Genomic DNA, 26,798 nt, shown 5'->3' on the forward strand with positions numbered 1-26,798 from the left:
GTTGTGACTTTTTTTTTTTCCCAAGAGGAAAAGTTTATTTTTTTCTATTCTAATGATTTCCAAATTAGTCGCTCCATTATATACTTTCAGTGGATTATTTTTACATTTTTAATAAACATGTCTAAACTTATGATTTTATTATCAAACTGTAGAATTAATTAGTATGTATTTCATTTCACAAATAAGGCGTGGTCTTAGTATGCATTCATCTTTCTTCCTTCCCAGTTCCACTTTTTAAAATTATTTTATGTAGGATTTTAATTATGCATTTTTATACAATTTTATTACATCAGACATGAACAGTTCTTTAGACTAAATTGTAAGATTTGTTTTTTGTTTGTTTACTGCTATATCTTCCATTCTATATCTTGGATTTGTTAGTTCATTTGCTTTATTGTATCCTGAAATGATTCTTTCAGAGTCTGTTGGCCATAAACTGCTGGAAGCTTTGTATCTCTACAAGTATCTTTATTTTTCCCTTCCACTTCAAAATTTGTTTAAATGGTTGTAGAAGTATTGGTTCAAAAATAGTTTCCCTTAGAACTGTTTGCTTCTTTGACTTCTCGAATCCCTGTTGTTGATCAGAAGTCTGATAGAAATGTGATTATCAAATTGCTGTAAATTACTTATTTTTTTCCTTTGGAGAACTTTTAGGATTTTTCTCTTATTCATTTTTTTTTTTATTATACTTTTAAGTTCTGGGATACATGTGCAGAATGTGCAGGTTTGTTACATAGGTATACACGTGCCATGGTGGTTTTCTGCACCCATCAACCTGTTATCTATGTTAAGTGTTTCTCCTAATGCTATCCCTCCTCTAGTCCCCACCCCTCAACAGGCCCTGGTATGTAATGTTCCTTTACCTGTGTCCATGTGTTCTCAATGTTCAACTCCCACTTATGAGTGAGAACATGTGGTGTTTGTTTTTCTGTTCCTATGTTAGTTTACTGAGAATGATGGTTTTCAGCTTCATCCATGTCCCTGCAAAGGACATGATCTCATCCTTTTTTTTTTGGCTGCGTAGTATTTCATGGTGTATATGTACCACATTTTCTTTATCCAGTCTATCATTGATGGGCAGTTGGGTTGGTTCCAAGTCTTTGCTGTTGTGGATAGTGCTGCAGTAATCATCCCTGTGCATGTGCCTTTTTTTTTTTTTTTTGAGATGGAGTCTCACTCTGTCACCTAGGCTGGAGTGCAGTGGCATGATCTCAGCTCACTGCAACCTCCACTGCCTAAGTTCAAGTGATTCTACTGCCTTAGCCTCCCAAGTAGCTGGGACTACAGGCACACACCCCATGCCCAACTAATTTTTGTATTTTTAGTAGAGACGGGCTTTCACCATGCTGGCCAGGCTGGTCTCAAACCCCTGACCTCATGATTACAGGCATGAGCCATTGCGCCTGGCCTGCATGTGTCTTTATAGTAGAATGATTTATAATTTTTTGGGTATATACTCAGTAATGGGATTGCTGAGTCAAATGGTATTTCTATTTCTAGATCCTTGAAGAATTGCCACACAGCCTTCACAATGGTTGAACTAATTTACACTCCCACCAATAGTGTAAAAGTGTTCTTATATCTTCACATTCTCTCCAGCATCTGTTTCCTGACTTTTTAATGATCGCCATTCTAATTGACGTGAGATGGTATCTCTTTGTGGTTTTGATTTGCATTTCTCTAATGACCAGTGATGATGAACTTTTTTTCATATGTTTGTTGGCTGCATAAATGTCTTCTTTTGAGAAGTGTCTGTTTATATCCTTCACCCACTTTTTGATGGGGTTGTTTGTTTTTTTCTTGTAAGTTTGTTTAAGTTCCTTATAGATTTTGAATATTAGCCCTTTGTCAGATGGATACATTGCAAAAATTTTTTCTGTAGGTTACCTGTTCACTCTGATGATAGTTTATTTTGCTATGCAGAAGCTCTTTAGTTTAATTAGATCCCATTTGTCATTTTTGGCTTTTATTGCCATTGCTTTTGGGGTTTTCATTCCATGCTCATGGATAGGAAGAATCAATATCATGAAAATGGCCATACTACCCAAAGTAATTTATTGATTCAGTGCTATCCCCATCAAGCTACCGTTGACTTTCTTCACAGAATTAGAAAAAAATACTTTAAATTTCATATGGAACCAAAAAAAGAACCCATATAGCCAAGACAATCCCAAGCAAAAAGAACAAAGCTAGAGGCCTCACACTACTGACTTCAAGCTATACTACAAGGCTACAGTAACCAAAACATCGTGGTACTGGTACCAAACAGATATATAGATGAATGAAACAGAACAGAGGCCTCAGAAATAATGTCACATGGCCGGGCGCAGTGGCTCAAGCCTGTAATCCCAGCACTTTGGGAGGCCGAGGTGGGTGGATCACGAGGTCAACAGATCGAGACCATCCTGGTCAACATGGTGAAACCCCGTCTCTACTAAAAATACAAAAAATTAGCTGGGCATGGTGGTGCGTGCCTGTAATCCCAGCTACTCAGGAGGCTGAGGCAGGAGAATTGCCCGAACCCAGGAGGCAGAGGTTGCGGTGAGCCGAGATCGCGCCATTGTACTCCAGCCTGGGTAATAAGAGTGTAACTCCGTCTCAAAAAAAAAGAAAAGAAATAATGTCACACATGTACAACCATCTGATCTTTGACAAGCCTGACAAAAACAAGTAATGGGGAAAGAATTCCCTATTTAATAAATGGTGTTGGGAAAACTGGCTAGCCATATGCAGAAAACTGAAACAGGACCCCTTCCTTATACCGTATACAAAAATTGACTCAAGATGGATTAAAGACCTAAAACCATAAAAACATATGCATGGGCAAAGATTTTCTCTTAACTTTTAATAATTCCCATTGTGTGTCTGTCAGTGGGTCATATAGTTTTCTTATTCTTCACACTCAGCAGTCGGGGGACTCTTGTAACTTACTCTTTCTTATTTGTCTCTGCCTTCAAAACTGACCTAGATCTAAACACTTATTGTATTTTCTGCTACAGTACAGATCCAAACCACCATCATTTCTCACTGGATTATTGCGCTAGTCTTCCACTGGTCCACTGGTACTCTCTACTTTCACCCTTGGTCTTCTAAAAACTGTTCTACCCTTACCTCTCAGTAGTATCTAGAATAATCTTTTAAAACGTCTCTCTGCAAAATTTTTCAATGACTTCCCATTTCATTTGGAGAGAAAGCCTAAGCATTTACAGTATTCTGAGAGAGGCTGTATCATGTGGTTACTTGTGATCTCTTGTAATACCTTCTGCTTCCCTTACTCCTTCCTAGGCTCACTGCCCTTCTTAATGGTTTTCCTTGAATTTCAGCAGGAGAATAATATGTATTCATAGTCTACCAGCCCGATTCTGTCAATGTCTTTATTTTTCCAAAAGGATATTCTTTTACATAATGGCATGATCTATCAGCAGAGACGTCAGGTTTAATTGGATGGCTGGGAGGGATTGGCTGTCTACTGCCATATAACTTATTTTGTATAGTGAGATATGTGTGGAATTAGAAAACAGGGACATCAGATCCTTGAATTCAGTTCTGTAAGAGCAAATTGAAGAGACCAGAACTCTAGATTGATACGCCATTGAGGAACTTGAGTTCTGTTGGGAGAGTTTTAATTCTAGTGGCAAGTTATCTTCGGTCTCTGAAATTCTGTGTTCTCATCTATAAAATGAGGCTATAACATCACCTACTTGATATGAAAGCTATTTAAGTAAAATAGGCACAGTACCAGGGACATGAAAAATCTCTGTACATTTTAGTAACCCTCACAATCCCCCCATTCTACGTTTTCCTACAATACCTCTTTGAAGTGCTTACTATCATGCTGTGGAAAGTAAGTCAGTGTCTAGTACACAGCAAATAAAAAATGAATTAAATTCAGGTAAGTCGAATTGAATATTATTATCTAGATAATTTTCCAAGGACATGACAAATGCTTTCATTGTAAGGTGTTTGGACTGTCAGTGTCAGTTCCACTGTCCTTTATCCTTGGAGATCTTCATTAGGGTGGGAGAGGGAATATAAAAAAATTTGTAAAATAATTCTATTGCCTTTAAAATCTCTTTTGAATTCCAAACTGCGAAGGCCTGATCACCCCTTATATCATTTTTCTTGATTTCCTTTTTGGAGGTCAGGACCATGTGTCCATCCATTTCACCTGGTCTGTTATGCATATTATTTCCATGTGTTCTTGTTGCTTTCAGTAACTTACTATCTTCAAGACATTATAAATGCTAATCACTCAAGTTTGTAAGAAACTCGAAAAAAGCACAGACCCTAGTGAAAAAAGGAATGCTGTGGAATTGGCTGTCATCAAAAGAGCTTGTCACATCCCTGAAATCCATCATGGCTCAGGATCCATCTCAGGCAGCCAGAGAAACCCATCCAAAAAGCAGCTCTGAGAGTGTTGATATAATACAGAGTAATGCAGGTGAAATTTTGTGCTAGGTAATGTTTTAAAATTAGGTGCTACATTGCCAGCATGTTTCTAAATTGACAGTCATTGGGCAGCATTCCATAATGTCTCTACATCATGTCTTAACTGAGCTGCCCAGGAGCACATCAAATGTTATAGCTTCAAATTGTTCTAATATGCTGCTTGCTATATTGTGGTTGTCACAAAAGAAGCACTTTCATTACTTTGTGTAGCTTATAACTTTTTAAAAAAAATTACCTCTTTGAGTTGACATTTCTCATAGGTATAATCTGCCCTAATATTAAATTTGGTTAGTCCCTTCAAAGTTCAGAATTGAAACTAGTTAAAACTCTTTATGCACTTACTTATATTCAAGATAATATAAACCCTGTTAATTTCAACTTCAAGAAGTCGTTAGAGATTTTGTAAAGACTAAACTTAGAAAACAAATTTGGTTATGTAATATTTTTATGAATAAAAATATGGCACTTCTGTGATATTGCAAAAGGGACCTAATTTAATCTGCAGTTTAGAGTCATTTTCTCAACCCAGGACCTTGTAAAAGTAGCTCAGTTGTTGGGTAGATGAGGGTCTGTTGTCTGTGTGCCAGTGTGGGTAATGTAGGGGTTGTATTACTCAGCTGGTGTCTAGGTTCAAACACCTGTGAGAGACTGTTCTCCTCCCATCTTTTTGGCAACCTGCCTTACATACCACCCTGTCCACTAGGTCAGCTATGCAGTGGTGTCCAAACCTGGCGGAGTCAAAGAAATCACCTGGGTAGCTTTAAAAACCTCACAATTCCAGACTGCAGCCACAGAGAATCTGAATCAGCAGATGAGGAGATGTGGCCTTGGCCACAGAACATTACTTTCTGACTCCTTCATGGCCCTTAACACAGTTTGATGATGACAACACACCAATTCACCCATGATACATGGCATGTGGAGCAGCATTTAAAACGGCAGCAGAATATTGGGGTCAGATTGGGAGAAGAAAGAGGGCACACAGAGAGCACAGCCATAGGTAGGGGCTAAATTAGAGACTTAAGAATACCCAGTGCTGAGTAGGGGACAAAAGCACCAGTTCTACTTCATGCCCTCCTTTTATATCCACAGACTTGAAGCCAGTTTCTGCCTTGAAATCCTCTCCTCTTTCCCTACATCTGTCATGTGACTCTCTCTGTGTGTGTGTGTGTGTGTGTGTGTGTGTGTGTGTGTGTGTGTGTGTGTGGTGGGGGTTTGTTCTGCCTCTTTCTTTCTTCAGTTTCTTATCATAGCCAGTTACATAGAAAATGAGAGAGAAAGATAGAGATATGTACACTTCTGCCAAAGTGTAAGGAGACAGGAAAGAAAGGTATTTAGGAGGAAACAGGAAGAACACTCGTGAAGAATACCTGGGAGCAGTTCCCGGTGAGTGTGGAGTAATAGTATTTTTTTCCTTTCATCTTCTGAAGATATCCTGACTACTTAGCATATTTGTATCTCTGTTTCCTAAGTGTATGGCTTTATTTGTAAAGACTGGTAGAATTGCCTTTGGAGGCAATCCTTCATTAAAATATCCTTCTTACGTAGGGAACCCTCTGTTGTTTATTACAAATTAAGCCAGGGAAGTGCTGAATGATTGCCATTTATTCAGCATATTTTTATTGATGAGAGTGCTAGCTGCATGGAGTTCACAGCCAGTTGGGGATGCAGAGGCATAGACAGAAGATGACAGCGCTGAGTGGTATGTGCCTTGAAGAGGGAGGGACAGAAGGAGGGGGGCACAAAGGAGAGCACTTCACCCCTCTTGGGGCTGAGGGAAGGCTTAGAAAGGAAGTGCAATCTCAAGTTGCATACCGCAGGGTGAAAAGGAGTGCGGCATGAAGCAAGAGTGGCTGAAAAACTGAATATGCCAGCCTTGGGGATAAGAAAGCGTGCTTCCCTGTCTGGAGAGCTGAGTGGTCCTAAATGGCCAGGCTGAAGACAAGAGATGAGGCTGGAGAATTAAATGGGGGTCAGACCATGAAGAATCTTACGCATCATATTAAAAAGTTTCACGTTTATAATGGAGTGGCCCATTTCACATATGGTTTTTATATTTAGCCCTCTTTGTCTTCTTTTTATCAAAGACATCACAAGTAAGAGGTAGTACCTTTCTGTTTCTCACAAATAAACAGGAACTTCCAAAGGAAGGCATGTAAGAGAAAAGGGTTAACATAGCAGGTGTCTATTCTTAGAAAGGCTTGCTTGCAAAAGTGGTGCGTGGCCAGCTTTTGGGAACTTGCCTGGTAAACAATTTCCTACAATGACATAAAACTTTTCATAGCTGATAACAGTGGTTTGCTGTGTCTAGACTGTACAAACCATGTGGTTTATATGGAAACCTCGTCTCCTTCTGGGACTCTGGAACATTGATAGATGCATGCTAGCCTGGAGGTGCCTGTGTGGCTAGCTTCCCGATAAAAATCTTGGATGCCAAGTCTGTAATAAGCTTTCCTAGATGGAAACATCACACACACATTGCTGCATTTTCGTATCTGGGAGAAGAGTATACTCTGTGTGAACGTTCATGAGAAGGAGAGAATGTAGGAATGCTAGTAGATAGATCCCTCCAGACTCCACCTATTTTTTTTCCCTTGTGAGCCACTGTATGTCCTTACTACAACACTGTGATAAGTCAAAGCCATGAGTACAATTGTGTGCTAAGGCTCATGAGTCCTTCCAGTGAATCTCCTAAAATAGGGGAGACCTTTAGGATCCCCTGCATGCATGCTACGAATATTTACCTAGAACTGGTTATTGAATGAGTGAATAAATTGAGCTATTAAAAGGTAGAAGTATTAGTGTTCATATATATACGTGTGTGTGTGTGTGTGTGTGTGTGTGATTTTTTTAACCAAAATTTGTTTAGCTGGTTTTATCTCTCACTGTATTTCTCAGATTCTCAAAGTTGGCTCTGAATGACTTTAGACTTTTACTTTCAAAAGATAGAGATGTATCAGTTTTGAAGAGAGTCAAAAAAAAAAAAAAAAAAAAAAAAAAAAAAAAAAAAAAAAAAAAAAAAAAAAAAAAAAAGAAAGAAAAAGAAAAAAGAAAAAAAGGAAAAAGAAAGAGCTACCAGTTCTAAGGGCAATTTAAAATCAGGAGATCCAGAAAGGATTTAAATAATAACAAGCATCCCAAATTAACTTTTTTCCGTTTCTTTTATCAGGTGAGGACTTACTTAATTGTGCATTTCCAGGTATACTAAAAGCAACCACATTATTGTATTTGCAGTGCAACACCCTAATACAGACAGCCTATCTAGTTACATTAAAAAATACATTAGTATTAATATTTCGGAAATAAGGGTGATGGATTAGATACTGATATGTAATTTATACTGGGAAAATTCTACTCAAGGCTTATCTAAAAGAATTTCTTTTGGAACAATTAAAATAAATTGTTGACTTTTTAATGAGCTTTGGATCCTGCCTGAAGGAACTTAAAACCAACCAGGCAATTCTTGAATTTCTTATGGCTTCGTCTTCATTCTTGAAGATTCCTTAGCGCTCTGTCCTGTCTTACTGAGTTACTGGCAATAGTGTTAACCTGTAGTTCCCCCTTAGACTGGCCTTACCTTTCTTTCCCATCAACTTTGTCTTATCCTGGACTGAGGTACAAGTATAAAAATGATGGGTTTACTGCTCTCTGCTTTCCGTTTGACCTTGTAGTTTTTCAGAGTAGCCTTTTCTGTGACCGAGTGGTAAAGAGCATCGCTTCTTCAGCATGGCTGGGCTTGTTTTCAATCTTTATTTATCTTATTGGAGAGGACTTGCAGTTCATAAACGGACTTTAATATAGAAATTCTCTGGAGTTATTAGTATGCAATGACATGGTGATTTCCCAAAATGCAGTTTACAAGGGTAGTTTTCTTCATAGGCTATTTACATTGGTTTTGCTTCCATTTTATTGCCTTCCCATCCTTAATTTTTCTCTTTTTTCCTTTTTTATTATCATGTGGTCATGTTCCTCCCCCCAGCTGGCCATAAATACTTATTTTAATTCTTATTATATTTGTAGAATGAAGTTTTATGTTTCTCGTTCATAATTTTAAAAGCAAATGAAACATTTTTACTGTATTTCTCTGTTTATAAGGACTTGATGGGAATACTTTTTATTCATGTGAGCCTAGGTTCTTTTTGTTATGTTTGAACAAGGGATTGTTTTGTTTATTTGACTTGACTTTGTTCTCCTAGGTCAACAGCTTTCCTGGAAAGTATATTTTAGGTTGCTAATATGAGTCTACTTAGAATTAGTTGGTTGCCAACAGAAGTTCCGTTCCAACCAAGTGCCGGTTATTTGTGCTGGGCCTTGTGTTTAGAGGCCTCCTTAATGAAGTGACTGTTGTGAGATTTGCTAGTGTTTATGGTATCATTAGTTTTAGAAGAAAAGTTTCTGAAGCTTCTGGTAGTAACAGTAATAATCTGATAGTCTGATGTTATTTTGTCTCAAAGAGACGTAGTTGGTATGTCCTCTATATTCTGTCATTTTGTCTTTTCTATTTCAGTTTCCCAGAGAGATGGTCCTTCAGAGCCTACACATCTGTTCTGTATTTTAACCCATGGATGAGAATATTCATTCAAGCCAAGAGAGTTAAAACTAAACATCTAGGCTATTGCCTCTACAGACCCAGGTAACTCATCTTTCTTCAGTTATCTTCACAGTTATTTATAAAGTTGATATGCTCCCTAAAGCTGTCAAAGTGAGGACATTGACTTTGATAGTAAGATTTTTACATTGTAAACAAAATTTAAACTGCATTTGGGAAAGTTTGCTAAAGAATAATTGGATGTGAACAAATATTTGGCAGTGATAGAAACACACTGCAGTGAGCATGCTAAGTTAATCACCCCGAGTAGAAATTTGTTTTTTGCCTAAGTGAATCTTAGGTGCTTTGACAGCAATTAGCTCCACTAAATGATCACAGTTTATGTATATCTTCTGTTTACACAATGCATTTGAACTATTAAACCATATAGACTTGTTTATATTATACATATAGAATGAATATATTTATAAATACATATCTGGTTGATTTATATTTTATGTTTTTTTTTTTTTTTTTACTTTAGCATAGATGTTTTCAAGTTTTTTTTGTATGTTTGTTGTTGTTGTTTTGAGGCAGAGTCTCACTCTTGTTACCCAGGCTGGAGTGCAGTGGCGCAATCTTGGTTCACTGCAACCTCCGCCTCCCAGGTTCATGCGATTCTCCTGTCTCAGCCTCCCAAGTAACTGGGATTACAGGGTGCACCACCATGCCTGGCTAATTTTTGTATTTTTACTAGAGATGAGGTTTCACCATGTTGGCCAGGCTGGTCTCCAACTCCTGACTTCAAGTGATCCACCTGCCTTGGCCTCCCAAAGTGTTGGAATTGCAGGTGTGAGCCATGGTGCCTGGCCAGCCACCAGACCTGGCATTTAAGTTTATATTTATGTATTATAAAGCCCATTTTGTCCAATCATGCATGCCATCAGAATGGTCATTTTCTTGGTGTGGTTTCTGGATAGTCGTTCATTTACACACCAAACATTTATCAGATTTTTCTGTGAGTCTGAGATTAGAGGAAAAGAAGTTATTCAAAAAAGATCCTTGCACATGCATGTTTATAGAAACTCAATTCACAATTGCAAAATTATGGAATGAATCCAAAGTCCCATCAATCAACAAATGAATAAGGAAACTATGGTGTATATATATGTATATGCGTGTGTGTGTGTATGTGTGTGTGTGTGTGTGTGTGTGTGTGTGTATGATGGAATACTACTTAGCAATAAAAAGGAATGAATTAACAGCACTTGCAGTGACCTGGATGAGACTGGAGACTATTATTCCAAGTGAAATAACTCAGGAATGGAAAACCAAACATTGTATGTTCTCACTGATATGTGGGAGCTAAGCTATGAGGACACAAAGGCATACGAATGATACACTGGACTTTGGAGACTTGTGGGGAAGAGTGGAGGGGGGCAAGGGATAAAAGACAATGTGTGTGGTGCAGTGTATGCTGCTTGGGTGATGGGTGCACCAGGATCTCACAAATCACCACTAAAGAACTTACTCATGTAACCAAACACCACCTGTACCCCAATTACTTATGGACAAATAGAAAAAAGATAGATTAATTATTATTTTGAGGACATTGATATCTATTGGAGAAACATTTAATTTGTGTACATTGCCTATGTATATACCTTTTTGCCTGAACTATTTCATTTGATTTCTGCAGTAACACTGTGGGTTAGGTTATCATCACTGTTTTAGAGATAAGGAAATGTCAAAACTAGAAAATAACTCAGATCTTCTGGCTCTGAATTCTTTATCAAGCCAAATTCAATGCTTCCTCTCCTATACCACATTAAGTCTTTATATTTGCATTTGTCATTTTGTCTTACTTTCATGAAAATTCAGTTGCTGTCTTGAGAGGGGCCTTGCAATCACTCATATAGACGTTAATACTAAAAAATATAGATCTCTGCATCAGACTCCCTGACCACACACTGATGGATTTCATAAAACTTTACTTTTGATTTCTAATTATGCTGCCCATCATCTTTTGAAAATAAAATATACCAATCCTGAGACTTTCTGTATAAATCAGTCCATTCATTTCCTAATAAATATCAAAGCCCTGTTTCCTTTTCGTCAGCCTCATTCTTCTAGGAAGTACCAAGTGTCTCCTGGATCAATCGATATAGCCAATCTTTTCAAATTAAATTTCTCTTAGTGAGTTTGGGTAAAAAATGGTTCAAGCCCGTGGAAAATGTGGATTTGTCTCCATTTTCTGAGGGCTTTTTAGTAATTGAATGTAATCTACATAAATTACTTATATCAAGTGATGGCTGCTTCCCATTTGAGTCTATTGTTTATTTACTTTTCAAAGTGATATTCTTAGATATATATTACCAGGAAGTAGTACGTGTAGAGTGAGTATGAGAGAGAGAGTGTGTGTGTGTGTGTGTGTGTGTGTGTATTTCCTGAAGAGAAATTTAGGGAGGCTTGAACCTTTGCCAGATTTCATTTGGAGCTCTAATTGGTATCCACAGTATAGAAGGATTTATTCCTTTATGTTGTTATACCTTAGGGCTTTGCCATACTTATTTACATATAATTTCTCCCACAGGTTCTCTGGTGGCAAAAGTTCTTCATAAAAAATATGTGGAGTTTCCTCCATGTTATCCCACCCCTAATAGGATAACTCCTACTTTTTTTCTTTCATAAAAGGCAGTGTAGCTCTAATGGCTGTATTAGAGCAGATTAAGAACTAGAATTGTGACCAAAGTACAGGCTTTAATACCCTTTTTAAAGGCTATTAAAAATGATTAGATACTCTGTGTAGTTGGCCACCTGACTACCCTAAATGGAAATGAAGGTGCCTCACCAGCACCTTTGCCTCACTGTTTTCATGACTGTGATGTTCTGGAAAACTGAAGAATAGCCCAGTGTTGCTCAGGATACACCTAGTTTCCACTAAGCTGTACGTCCTCACTGGGTGCACCTACCATCTGTGCCTCTAAGAGTGGGTTTTTAAAGCTACTCTATTCGACAGACTTCTGGCACAAGCCACTTCAGAGGGGTTTGCCTTCTCACATATCTTCCTTTGGCGTAGCACCAGTCCCTGGTCCGGTTAGTGTATTTGACATCCACAGTACTAAATCTACAGGGTCTAGAACAGGAAGTTTACTTTTTCTAGACAGACATTAGCAAGAAGTGTAGCAACGCAGTGAGGGCCATGAGTGTGGCATGTGATTAATGGAGTTGTTCATGCTCTCCAGCAATGGGAGGGACTCCCACCCAAGATGAGTACAAATTTGTCTCTGGAGGAGTCTCGATTATAGAAGAAATTATTACTTTGGAAAAGAATGCAAGGTGATTTCTCAGTTCTCTTTCAACTTAAACATTGTATAAGTCTGTGAGTTAGGATTGGTGTTACCCTGCATTCGTGGGAACCACATGGTCCTTTTAAAATTATTCAGGGATTTCATTTTTAAGGGATACTTTCCATACCCTAACACCCCACCCATCCATCAGACTAGTAATATTTGAACAGTGATTCTTTTGCACACCATGCATGTTATATGTGTCCATTTTTGAATTTTTGCAATGCTGAATTATTTAATCTTTTATTATAGTATGATAATTGGAAGCACAATTTGGATTAACCAAACCTGGATTTGAGTTTAGGTTTTACCATTCACTAGTTGTGGACCTTTGGCTATTACTTGAGTCTTACTCTTCTCCAGTGTGAATTGGGAATTCCTCTGCCACTGAGGTTATTATGAGGACTAAACTAAAACAGTGTTTTATCTTAAACATAAAAACAGTCAGCAAGGTTTCTGAAATGTTTGTAAACCGATAGTAGTTGTTATTATACAAATGAGTAAGAGCAAGTGGATGGAATGACCACTATGTGCAAGGCTCTCTTGTAGGCATTGGACATAAGCAAAAAGAAAAAATTCCTGCCCTCATGGAGCTTACATTCTAGTGAGGGGCATGGAAGACAACATATAAATTAAAATGGATGATAAAATATCAGGTAATTATTTATTTTTTGTTATTTCAACTTTTATCTTAGAAACAGGAGGTGCATGTGCAGGTTTATTACATGGGTATGTTACATGATGCTGAGGTTTGGGGTATGGATCTTGTCACCCAGCTAGTGAGCACAGTACCCAACAGGGATGATTTCTACCCATGCCCCCATCCCTGCCTCCCTCCACCCCCATCTTGTATTCCTCAGTGTCTGTTGTTCCCATGTTTATGTCCATGTGTGCTCAGTGTTTAGCTCCTACTTGTAGATGAGAATATGAGATAATTGTTTTTCTGTTCCTGTGTTAATTCAGTTAAGATTATGATCTCCACTTCATCTATGTCACTGCAAAGGATATGATTTTATTATTTTTTATGGCTGTGTAGTATTCTATAGTGTATATGCACAACATTTAAAAAAATCCAGTCCACCACTGATGGACACCTAGATTGATTCCATGTCTTTGTGATTGTGAATAATGTGGCAATATACAATAAACGTGGCAACTTTGGGGCAAGTCGGTTTCTCTTTACAAAGGCCACTGCAAAGGTCCACCTGAGTACTTTCATGACATAATGGCTGGCTTCTATCAGAGTGAGCAATTCAAGAGAGCAAAGTAGAACTTGCAACCTTTTAGAACCCATCTTCAAAAGTGACAGACCATCACTTTTGCCATGCCACAGGCCAGCCTAGATTTAGTGTGGGAGGACACCACACATAGGCATTGATACCAGGAGAAAATAAAAACCATTTGGAGACATCTTGGATGGTGGGTAGCACAGTGAGTTATGCAATAATTTTGTGAGAAGTTGGTTCCAGAAGGAGGGGACAATAAGTGCAAAGACAGGAATCAAAGGCTAGTCTAGCTAGAACACAGAAAACAGATCAAGGTAGATAAGGCAGACCAGGTAGGGCCTGAAACAACAAGACAAGAAGAGGTGACTGTATTGAGAATGGAATGACTTGAGCAGAGGAGTGTACTTGGCCTATGTTTTTAAAAGATTATTCTAGCTGTTGAGTAGAGAATTGGTTTCATGAGACAAGAAGAAAGGAGGGAAGTTGCAGTAGGATAGATAGCATTACTTTATTCTAGGGGAGAAATGAGCTAGAGCTAAGGTGGTAATGGTGGAAGGGATGAAAAGTGTCTGGATTACAGATATGTTGTGAAGATAGAGCCAGTAAGACCGCCAATGGATTGGATATGGGGTGGAGACAAAATGAGGAGTCAAGAAGGCTTTCTAAGTTTCTATCCTGAACAAAATCTTGGGAATGATAGGGGAGGTGCAAGTGTAGAGGTTAGGAGGAATGGTGGATGGAGTTCTCATCGTGTCGCAGTGGACATACTAAGTTTGGGAGGTCTACTTGACATCCGCATCTCTACCTATCAATATTATACCAACCAGAAAATTCTCAATCCTGCCTAATTACATGTTGTAAAGAATAATTAAGGATTAGAATTATTTTATAATACCAGTAAACCAGGTAAACTCTTATAACTTTAAAGAAATAATTATGATTGAGTACTACAATATAGTTATGACTTATAACTGTGGGCTCATTTTTCTGTGTTGATAAAAGAACTGTAGTTTTCTTTACTTATAGTCTGTTTTTTCAAACTTAAACTTTAGAATACTATATTTGATATTGGCCAAAGTATTTTGAAAGAATGTTTTAAGTGTGAAAATTAAAGTCAATAAAAGTTTGAATTTCTGCCGGTTGTTCTGATCAAACCATTCACCTAAAATGCTGTATTAAGTTATGCTCTATACTTCTGCAGCACAAAGCCTTGAAAGGTACTGAGTATTTCTTCTATTTCTCTTGATAGAGAAGCATTCTAGTTTCCTCATAAAAATTGTAAAATTAACAAAAATTTATACAATGCAGAATTAGATATGGGGGAAAAGTCAAATACCTAAAAGTCCCTTTTACCATTTGTCATTCATTCTGTGCTTATAGCAATCTGTAATATTCCCCAAAGGAGAACCTCTGTTAGAAGTTTAATAAATATCTTTCCAGTTTGTTGTTTTCTACGCAGTTTTATGTATGTATATGTGCACACACATGCATGCACGCATAGCTTTTTTAAAACATAAAATTATGTACAACTTGTTATTTTCACTTACAGTTATATCTTGGAGACTTTCATCAGTGTTAAATATATTGCATAGCACTATGATTTATTTAACTATTTTCTTATTGATGTACATTTAGAGTTTACAGTGCTTTGAGCATTCTCAAACCAAGTATTATTCTAGCATTTTTCTCTCTATGATGATTTAAGCCAATGTTTAAAAGCCCAGTTCTAAGAATTTTCTGTAACAGATGCTCATAGTTTCAACCGTATTTGGAGAACCTGAAGTTCTGTAGGGCTTTTCTCACCTATGCTTTGTTCTCTTTGAGTTTATGGATATATACATACATACATTTTTCCTTTATGTTCTAGAGCATCTTTGCCATTACTAAAACAATGGACCTTGAAAACAGGCTTCTCAATCAATAAAGTAGAAAATGTGCTTTTGGTAATTTAAAATGGTACACGAATGTGTGTTTCTGAGCATTGCAGTTAGAGATAATTGTTTTGGGACTAGGAGAAGTAGTTTCTCCAGTGTCAATGATAATCTGAGTAAGAGGGCTATGCATATTAACCAGAAACTTGGATAAGGGAACAATTTCATAATTTTTTTTTTAAAGAAAATTATCCTAGTTTATATGTCTAAGTGAACATTTGTGTGGGCAGATTTTCCTATTGCTCTCATGAAGTTTCCTTACAAAAGCAACATTTCTAAGTAGTAAAAGGCAAGAAATTTCACTTAGTTATGAAGTTTGCTAATTTACCAGCTGGATGTACTTGATGAATCTTTCTTAATAATTATGTATCTCTGGAGCATACAGTCTTGCTAAAGAATATTGTCTTATGTACTTTAAAACGATAATCTGACTTGATTATGTTCTTTCTTCTTTCTTTCCAGAAAGTATCTTTATGTCACATCTTCTTTCAAAGGAGCATTTAAAAATGAAGTTCAAAAGGCAGAAGAAGCAGTAAAGATTGGTATGCAATTACCTGCAGCCTACATCATTGTTGTTCAGTCATTCAGCAAATGTTAATTGTGCACTTATTCTGAGACATACATTGCTGTAGGCATTGTAGGAGCTACTACAATTAATTAAATGTAGTTTCTGTCCCTATGGAACATCATAGCACATTCTTTCCATCTCTGAGTTTGTTTACTCATGATATTATTTATGATTTTAAATATGATCCTGAACACACTTCAAACTAGATTGCTATTTGTTAGAAACCTTGTTTGTCTGTCTGGGCATAGTGACTCACACCTATAATTCCAGTCCTTTGGAAGGCTGAGATGGGAGAATCACATGAGGCCAGGAGTTCAAGGTTAGACTGGGCAACATAGTGAGACCATGCATGTATTTAAAAATAAAATAAAGTAAGAAATTCTGCGTGTCATAACACTGTGTTAGGTGTTTTAGATCCCTGCACTGCATTCGCTTTAAGAAGGATGTTCTACATATTCACTCCTCCTACTGCAGGAACAAAGCTACTCTTACCCAGTTATCTGGGGGTGAGTAGTAGCTCTACATCCATATTTTGTGGATTTTAAAACATTTCCTGTCAGCTAAAAATTCACTTGTGACTTTTGACTTTATGTATGTATATTTGTGTCCTATATATTGTCATGCCTAAATGAAAGCCCAGTAGAAAAAAGATTTAAAATTTGTAAAAGTTATAAGAGGAGCGTAGAGTTTTCTGAGATCATGGTCTGTATGCCATTTTCACTGGTCATGCTATATGCATGGAAAATACTTAGAATTGCTTGAAATAATTTTGCTGTAATATAACTATCTGGCTTCCACTTCCAGCTGAATTTGTATTGAAAGAAGCACAAATGAAAGTAAACCAGTGTGACAGAACCTCTTTGTCTTCTGCCAAGGTAAGACATGTAAAGAGAGTAGTCTTATTAAAAGGCAAATCGTGCCATTTGCTTTTTCCTCTGCATAGCTGTCTCTTACCATCTACTTCCTCAACTTTTAAGCACAGATAAGCTCAGAAGATTAAGTTGATTTTAACTCAGGTAAACAGAATAGATGAGTGCAGTGAAAGGAGGAAAGTCAGCAAGTGGAGGCAAGGCTGAGGTGGAGAGAAAAGATGAACAGAACATGGGGTGAATTTGAAACCATGGGGAAGAACATCACAACCAATTTCTTTAAAACGGAAAGGAAAGTAACAGGAGAAAGGGAAAAAATAATGAAAAGCCAGTAGAAAAAAGAACTAGCCTATCAAGTCTCCTTGAAAATATCTATTCAAATTATAGCTTCCTGTGGACCCAAATAAATGGGGAAAGCAGGGAAATGTCTAATAACCAATCCTTCTTTTTAATGCTTGGGATTATATACTGTAATTAGGAATATTAATAACAAAGCTTCCAGCTTACAAAGCTCTTTTATTATGAGTTGCTCCACACAGTTCATAAACATTCTTTGTAATCCTTACAATATGCCCATGAGTAAGATAAGTTATGAAGAACTATTATTAATTATAATGCATTGCAACCAAGAGAAAAAATATTGCAGTAAGACATGTATTGTAAGTTTGCTAACTTTTACCAAAAATATGCTATGAAGCTTTAAACAATGGTGAATCATTAAGCAACATATTTATTTGTTTACATACAAAGGGATAATTAGGAATATGGAGGCAAATGCTTTACTTCACCTTCTCTTCATCCTCTTCTGCAGACCTAATATATTAATCCTTTCAGTGATTTGCCATTTAACTTTCCAGGACCAAGGCTGTGTCTGATAAAGACCTTTCCTATCTAAGGTCCTGAGTAAGGGATGACATCAGAGTAGCCCGTGGTAATGCCCCAAAGCTAATTCTGTCCATGGCCTGTCCCAAATTCTCCTAGTTTTTTCTTTTCATTTTTTTAAGTTAAAGGTAAATGTATCTTATTTTTATTGATTATTAATTTTTTAATAGTTTAAACTTTTTAAAATTTTGTTTCTAAGAAATCATTTCCCTTTGCTTTATGTGTTTGAGAGTCAAGAGAAAGACTCATGGGTCAGGTCCTTCTTCCTTTTTTGCCTTCTGCTGTTTCTTCTCCCTGCCTCTGCTCTGTGATCTAAGGGCACTGTTAGGCAGGGTGGGGAAGTCTTTGACCAATGTTCTTTGTTCCTCTGAGGCTCTTTGGTTTCTTTAAGGCAGAGAAGAGAGCAAAGCAGAATGACCTAAACTTTTAACCTCTTAAATTCTTCAGGGCAGATGAATTTTAAATGGAATACTTGCCAACCATTTCCATTTTCTTTTACTTGAAAGGCAGTGAAAATAGTGTTCCGTCAGTGTTATATTATACCTCAAAACAGATGCCCACCTTTCACCTCAGGTGGGTGAAGCATGTTAAGAGGCTATTCTTATGCCAAGAACAATAATGAATTCTTCTTCTGCTGCTTGATTAGAGGGAGCATACTAGATTTAGAGTAGCGAATGAGTTGATATATCAAATTAAAAGAGCTAATAAGAAAGACAACTGGGCATGGGGTATCTTATAAAGGGAAAGTTTGAGAAATATTAGAGGTATCCAGAATTCAATATGAAGGAGATTTCTGTTGGCTACTAACAAAATTTCTCAATTATTGTTGTTTTTTCTTTCCTGCAAGAACATTCAGTGGTCACATAATTGAGCATTTATTGTTCTCACAGACGAAAGTCAGAGCTTGGGTATGCTAAATAACTCACCCAAGTTTTCTCGTAGTTTTTGTCAAAGTCTTTGTGCCATTATAGAGAATAAAGTTTCTTTCTCTAAAAGGAAGAGAGGATATCTGAATATGTACAAAAGAGAATAGTGGGCTACGATTTGGTTTATCTTTTAAGGTATTGGAACTGAATGATTTATCAAGTATTGAGAATCTGCTATGGTAGAATTGCATTAGGTAATGTGGGCTATCATTACCCTTGAAACATTTGGATAACAGGTTAGTATCAACTTGCTTTTGGTTAATTCAGTGGCATTATGTTCTCTCCCAACCAATGTACTTCTCCAGGATGTGTTACAGAGAGCTTTGGAAGATGCAAAAGCAAAACAAAAGAATCTTAAAGAGAAACAAAGGTAAGACATAAGGTTTTCTGTTTGCAGGGATCCTCTGTACTATGTTAAAACAAATTCTAGTTTCTAAGTAGGTAGATTTAGTGTTTACCGTGACAATTTTTTTTTCAGTTTGTGACGTCTTATAATTTAAAACCTAATACAGTCAAGGTCCCCCAACCAAGATAAGCAATATAAAACATTAATAAAGTATATATTTGCATGTACACATACGTGTCTACATAATAAAAATTCTGAAAAAAATGAAAAATTAGTTCAGCATTTAATTGTTTGGGATAGATGAAGATGTCTGCATGAGGAAGGGATCAGCTGATAACTCACTTTCCCTTTGTGTCATTTGCCATTTAAATTCTAGAGAGTTGGTTCCAGTTTCTTCCCTTTGTCTAGTACCTTAAAAATTTAAGATAGGAAATAATGTTTCACATGAATGTATTGCTTATATATCATTTAAAAAGTAAGGCTATGTTAACAAAATGAAATATTTTATTTACATTTGTAAGATTAACTTGCTCTCCAACTCAAATGCTAACCAAGTTAAACTGAAAATAATCACTGCTGCCCGCATAAGATCAGACCTTAAAAGTCATTATATCTTTGTGAAACTATTCTTAAGGGAAGTATGATTTGTTTTTAACATTATTTTTGGTGAACCATGCACTGACATTCAACCATAACTTTCTTCAAAACTTAAATTTTAAATGTCAATTTTGCATTTATCAAAATAAATAAATTTGAAATGTTACTTCTACATCTACCAGAAAAAATTTAAATAAATGTCATAGAAATTTTAATTGAAAAATGAAGCTCTCTCTAAGGTCTTTAGAAGTAAAAACCTTGTTGAAACAAGTTCACTGTGTGAGATAGTTCATACAGTGAAATGTATGAAAAGTGACCAATCATCATTTTATTAATAATAATACCAGTTGCCATGAACTTGTTTTAATAGGAAATGCTGCTTTTTTTTTTTTTTTAATTCAAGAATAGCTGGGCAAGGTGGCTCATGCCTGTAATCCCAGCACTTTGGGAGGCCGAGGCAGGCAGATCATGAGGCCAGGAGATTGAGACCATCCTGGCCAACATGGTGAAACCGCATCTCTACTAAAATACAAAAAAACTTTAGCCAGGCATGGTGGCACATGCCTGTAGTCCCAGCTACTCAGGAGGCTGAGGCAGGGGAATCGCTTGAACCCAGGTGGTGGAGGCTGCAGTGAGCTGAGATCACGCCACTGCATTCCAGCATGGTGACAGAGCAAGATTCTGTCTCAAAAAAAAAAAAAAAAAAAAAAAAAAACTGAAGAATGTCAATATATCATTTAATATTATAGAGTGATTATGTCATATCATATCCTGTAATAACTTATTTACATACCCCTTATACTCTTGTTGAAGAGTTGGGATCTCATTACTGAGTAGTGATTTTTGAGAAAAAGTTTGATTTACATATGTTTAACCTTAGATATATATGCATTTAATAAATATATAGTATATTAACTCATGTCTTACGTTTTCTCTATGTCATATCTATATGGAAGGACTGATAGAACTTTATCATTCTTTAATGATAGATGCATTTAATTAGTTACTGGTAAGTGTATTATGTCAATTGTAATAGCACCTGGTCATGAGCTTGAAAACAAAAGGCCAAGTTTATGGAGGGAGGGGAGCTACGGGGTGAGTGCAGGAGAATTATGTTTGGTGTCATTCTCGGCTGGGTAAAGAAAATAACAATTGTTACATACCTAACCTGTTTCAGGCTTATATTTAACATTTTTTTTTTAGTTCTTATGACATCACAAGTGGCTAGGTAGGTATTACTCCCATTTTTCAAATGAGACAGAAAGTTTAAGAGGCACATCCATGGTCACATGGTTATTACAAAGACAGACTTGTATTTGAAAACAGGTCTGCCTCTCATATCCAGGCATTTTCATAGCTCCTAGCAGCCTCTGATACCATAGATGTTTATATCACAGCTCCTTACCATAGCTGTTTTTATCACATTTTGGTATTTCTCAATTTCTGTTTTATACTTTTAATAGAAAACTCACACAAAACATAATATAGAAGGTCACTGAGAAAAACAGGAGCTCATATCTGTTGCCCTTGTAAACTTGCTTTATTATAATAACTATTATTTACCTTGTATTTTGGAAAAGGTTAGAGAGAAAGCCAGGGACTATCTTTTGGCACATTCCAATCTATGTAGGATACCTGGAGACTTGAGAACATGCTGAAATTTAGGAATCACAACTGATGTTAGAAATACCTAAATTTAAAATAACCAAGTCATCATTTTTTTAAACAAATGCTGCAATGTACCTATAAGACCAGTTAATATTTCAGAACCCTTTTGGCATTTTCTAGTTCTTGTAAATTTAAATTTGCAGACTTGTTTTTGAATCAGTAAATGCCTTTGTTTGACTGACATAGTTACTGGCATCATGTTTATGCAGAATGCTTGGCTATGCAGAGATAACTGAGTGTGCCCACCAGGTTTGGCAAAGTATCTGGATATATGCCTTTGACGTTAACCTTTTAGATTAATTATTAGCCATTTCATAAACTATATATGTTTATTTAATAAACAACTTTTTAAACTTTCTAAATATAACTCTAGAGAATTGAAGAAAGCAAGAACACTCTCCCTGTTCTATGGAGTGAACATAGAAAACCGAAGCCAAGCTGGAATGTTCATTTACAGTAATAACCGTTTAATCAAAATGCACGAAAAAGTGGGCCCACAGTTGAAACTGAAGTCCCTGTAAGTATGTTTTTCGCTCTCACAGATATAAGCAGAGAAAGGGAGGTTGCAGTAAGATTCTGTCTGTGGAGTGAGATGAATGACTAATCACAATGGGAGCAAGTGTCACAGTCTCTGTTCACCCTTCCTGTCGATGTGCAGGCATTTATGTGCCTCATTTATAATATCAGTGAGTCTGCATGCATGCTCTATGGAAAAATCACACTGTGGGAAATTTTTTCAATGCATTTATTGAACAACTTGGTGTGGGGCCATTCCTTGTGCCACCGCTTTGGGTTAAATTTTTGATGCTTTACCAATTTAAATACAATACAAGCATATTAAATAAATTTTAGAAGAGAAAGAAAAGAAAAATCCATAGTCTTGTAAAGCAGCCCTTTTAACATTTTGTGAAGCCCCCATATGCATGAGTTCTTGCCAGTTTCCTGCATGGTCATGTTATTAAAACTCGCTAGCCTCTTTGGATTTTAGAGTAATACATTTTCATGCTTTCCCAATGGTCTGAAATTTCTCAAGCTGCTTTCATCAATGATGCAGAGTCCTGAAGAGACACACAGAAAAGGACAGGGTCAGACAAGGTAATCATGACCAGTATAATGGGTCAGGGGAGCATTTACTATCTTGCTCTGGCACTCTCAAGGAATTGGTAATTCATTCATTGTTTATTTAAAGCACCTATAGTGCAGCAGCATATGCCAGGCTGATAAATGGTCCAGACCTACTACCTTTTTCTAAGGAATGTATTGTACAGTGAATGGGACAAGCATATAAATGCAATCTGGATTAGTTGGCCTAAATCCCAGTGCACTTGGAGTAGAACTGTTTGCCATGGTCTTCCAGTGGTCTGATCTCTGATTGGCTGTGGGATCTCACCCCCTACTTATACCCTACACTCTCTGCATTGCCTGCTTCTCACACCTCCTAAGCTAATTCCTGTATTGAGACCTTGGGACGTGCTATTTCCTCAGCCTTCAACCTTCTGTCCTCAGATTTTCTTACTGCTGGCCTTAACATGCCATTCAGCCATGAGCCTGAAGTAATCTCCACAGGAACATCTTCCTTGACTGTCTAATTAAAACTGGCCCCTTCCCTTATCCCCTCCACCTATCACTCTTCACTTATCACAGCACCTACATTATGTTCCTCATACCACTTATCACCATCTGAAATGATCTTGTATATTTTTATTACGTAGAAGAGAAACTTCAAAGCTAGGGGAACCTGTATTTCTGGTTCTCACTATATTCCTAGCTCTTGGATAGGGCCAGGTAGTGAGCTTGAATGAATGAATGAATTAATATTACGTTAGAGTTGAGCATCAGTGCAAAAAGAGCATTTAGGAGGGTCAGTAAAGCAAACTGGGGAAGTCAATTCAGACCTCCTAGAAGAATGATGCCCAAATTTAGACTTACAGAATGAATAGTGAAAGGAAAGCAGGGTGGAAGAGGGAAGTGGTAACAGCGTGTGTCTGCAAAGGGTGGTGGGGAGCCCTAAAGGCTTAGACAATTGTATGCTCTTTCAGAAAGCAGGTTATGTCACCAAGCAGATTTACAGTGAGATACTCATTACCCTCTGGCACAAGCCCACTCTGTGATTCTTTAGTAGAATTCACTGAGCACCCCACGGACCTCTGCAATGAGGAGGAGAAATCCAATCTGATAGATGAAATGCAGACAAAGAAAGTGGTTCTCTGGCCCCTGTCATTTGGAAGATTATGCTAGTTTATTGCAGTAAGGCACCATGGCTTTTAATGTCAAAGGACTTGCCTTCCCACCCACCCTCACGCTCCACGTAAGGTGACAGGTTTGTAAAAAGTCATATTAACTCAGTCACATTGTGCTAGAGTGATTTTTTATTATGGGACTAAACACATTGGGATCACCACAGATTTACAATAACATAATTAGATAAATTGTTAAACTTTGACATGGTCTGGACCAATGGAATGAATTTACTTTTGGAAAAAAAAAGTTTTCAAATGACCAGAATATATTTGATTTGTTTTTCTTTAGCCAGAATTACAAAATGTAAATATGCATATATTTTCTCAGACTTGGTGCAGGCGTGGTTGGAATTGTTAATATACCCTTGGAGATCATGGAACCATCCCACAATAAACAGGAATTTCTCAATGTCCGAGAGTATAATCATCTATTAAAAGTCATGGGACAGTACGTGGTCCAGTACTGTAAGGACACCGGCATCAGTGAGTATTCAATCAGTCGTCATAGTAGAAGATACTTAAAGAGGGATTAATTTTTGTAATTTCTTTAAGCTGACATGATTACCTGAATTCAGATTACCAGCAACTGAAAGCCCTGAAAGAGAGCTCCTACTTTAAAACATAAGAGGAGTGAGAAGGGAGCCCATTTCAGAATCTTTCCCAGACTATCACATGAAAAACAAAGCAGCAGATTAGAAATTGCAAGGGGAGGACCATCAGCAGAGTGAAGTAGCAGACTGTGGGGGAAGGCAGCAGATTATTGCTCCAAACAGACTGGGAAACCCTGCCCTGGGCACTGGGACTTCACTGTGTTGAGAGCACACAGTCCCACGCAGACCTTAGTAGCTCTTATAACGTTGTTATGTCATACCATGGAGCAAAAACTACTGATCCTGGATAATTGTAGATATGTTAAACTTTGTTTTGTATAGTTAAAAATTGTTGTGTATGTTAATTCCAGAAAAATTTCAATTAAAAATGTCTAAAATAGCTGTGTCTGGAAAGTTAAAAAGATAAACTTCAGTTATCTGGAAAATGTGATTCCTTTAGATCACCTTACTCCCCAGAGACACCTGAACAATGAGAGGGTGTGTTGATTATTAATTAAACTTCTTTTTGTTTTTCAACTTATATTTTAGAATCAAGGTGTACATGTGCAAGATTGTTACAGAGGTATATTGTGTGATGCTGAGGTTTGGGATATGACCACACTTGTCACCCTGGTATTGAGCATAGTATCTAATAGGTAGTTTTTCAGCCCTTGTTTCCCTTCCTCTCCCTTTTTGTATTTCTCCGTGTCTGTTGTTCCCATCTTTATGTCCATGCTTACCCAATGTTTAGCTCCCACTATAAGTGATAACATGTAGTATTTGGGTTTTTTTTTTCTGCATTAGTTCACTTAGGATAATGGCCTTTAGCTGCATCCATGTTGCTGCAAAGGACACAATTCCATTCTTTTTTATGGTTGTGTAGTATTCCATGGTATATGTGTTCCACATATTTTTTTTTTAATCCAGTCCACTGTTGATGGGCACCTGCATTGATTCCATGTCTTTGCTATTGGAAATAACACTCCAGTGAACATACATGTGGGTGCATGTGTCCTTTTGTCAGAACAACTGATTTTCCTTATTTTCTTTTGAGTATATACCCAGTAATAGGATTGCTGGATTGAATGGTGGTTGAAATCTCAGTTTTTAAAGAAATCTCCAAACTGCTTTCCATAGTGGTTAGATGAATTTACATTCCCACCAACAGTGGGTAAGTGTCCCTTTCTCTCCACAGCCTGGCCAACATCTGCTTTTTAAAAAGTTTTTAACAAAACTATTCTGATTGGTATAAGACAGTATCTCATTGTGGTTTTGATTTGCATTTCTGTGGTGATTTGTGATGTGGAACTTTTTTTGTGTGTTTGTTGGCCACAAGTGTATCTTCTTCTGAGAAGTGTCTGTTCTTGTCCTTTGCTCACTTTTTAATGGGGTTGTTTTTTGCTTGTTGATTTAAGTTCCTTTGTCAGAGGCATAGTTTGTGAATATTTTCACCCATTCTATTGGTTGTCTGTAAATAAACTTTTTCAGTTATGCAGACATACACCTCCATTTATGTCAAGAAATAGGATATCATATATTCAATGATTTGGTTGAAGTATGTATAATTCATGCACATTATATGTCTCTACCCTTGAGACAACTTAAAATCTTCACTTGAAGTTGTAACTTTAAAATATTTTCTTTTCATTTGTATCCATCCTGCTGTACCTAAAACTTTCTCACCAGCAAAACAGGAAAAAGTGTAGGAACTCAGCAGGAAATTATGAAAGAGGGAACGAAGTGGAGGGGACAGACTTCTTGCCAAAGCTGGGTTTTCATGTCATGGTCTAAAATATACTCAGTGTGTTCTGTGCACCAGTATTATCAGCATCACCTGGAACTTGTCAAGATGTTTCACAGGTGGTAGTGTGTTCTTCCATTGGGAGGCTGATTCTCTCTCTTTTAATGATATTAGCAGTTACTGATCAATGCTCAGATTCCTTAGGAGTTCAAAAAAATGTATTTTCTTCATCAGCTCTAATACTTCTGTAAGAAAAAAATGTCTTTCATGGACTACTTGGTTACTCATGTTGGTATTTTTACTGTTTAACAGAAGCAATTGAACTCCATATTGCTAAAAAAATTGCTTTGCATAAAAGCTTGATGTGAAAAGAATGAGACAATTAAAAGATTAAAATATGATATAGACATTTTGCCTAATTAATTTACATGACATAAATATATACTCTGTTTAAAATCATTACTTCATGTCAGCTCCCAGCAAATAAAACGATGGTTCAGGAGTTCATCAAATTGACTGTTGGGAAAAAAAAAAACCACATTCTTAGATTTGATTCATTTACGTTGCTTTCAGCTGGGAATTGAAATTATTACCATTGACAGCACTTATGCTTCTTTTTCTTTCTGACTGTACCTGTATTATCATGATAATGACATTTTTTACATCTACAATGAAGTTTTTTGCTAAAATATCTCAGAGGATCTCACCCATATTGCAAATAAAATACTAAAAAGACTAGAACCCTTGTTCTTTCCAGAATTTAATAAAATTTGATTCTTGCCGGGCGCGGTGGCTCAAGCCTGTAATCCCAGCACTTTGGGAGGCCGAGGCGGGTGGATCACAAGGTCAAGAGATCGAGACCATCCTGGTCAACATGGTGAAACCCC

The 26,798-nt window shown here is 37.0% G+C and overlaps 1 protein-coding gene across 2 annotated transcripts in view; it reads left to right on the forward strand.

Annotated features, from left to right (window-relative positions):
• The window catches only part of MORC1 (MORC family CW-type zinc finger 1), a 167,884-nt gene that overhangs the window by 50,151 nt on the left and 90,935 nt on the right, over positions 1-26,798 (forward strand). For both annotated transcript variants that reach the window (XM_037732013.1, XM_037732014.1), the window contains exons 9-14: positions 8,957-9,082; positions 15,947-16,026; positions 16,857-16,927; positions 19,035-19,099; positions 21,714-21,857; positions 23,909-24,063. In XM_037732013.1, the coding sequence (XP_037587941.1) occupies positions 8,957-9,082; positions 15,947-16,026; positions 16,857-16,927; positions 19,035-19,099; positions 21,714-21,857; positions 23,909-24,063 (641 nt within the window). The remainder of the gene's footprint in view (positions 1-8,956; positions 9,083-15,946; positions 16,027-16,856; positions 16,928-19,034; positions 19,100-21,713; positions 21,858-23,908; positions 24,064-26,798) is intronic.

The sequence above is a fragment of the Cebus imitator genome, unplaced genomic scaffold (assembly GCF_001604975.1).
Source record: "Cebus imitator isolate Cc_AM_T3 unplaced genomic scaffold, Cebus_imitator-1.0 Scaffold439, whole genome shotgun sequence".
Lineage (NCBI taxonomy): Eukaryota > Metazoa > Chordata > Mammalia > Primates > Cebidae > Cebus > Cebus imitator.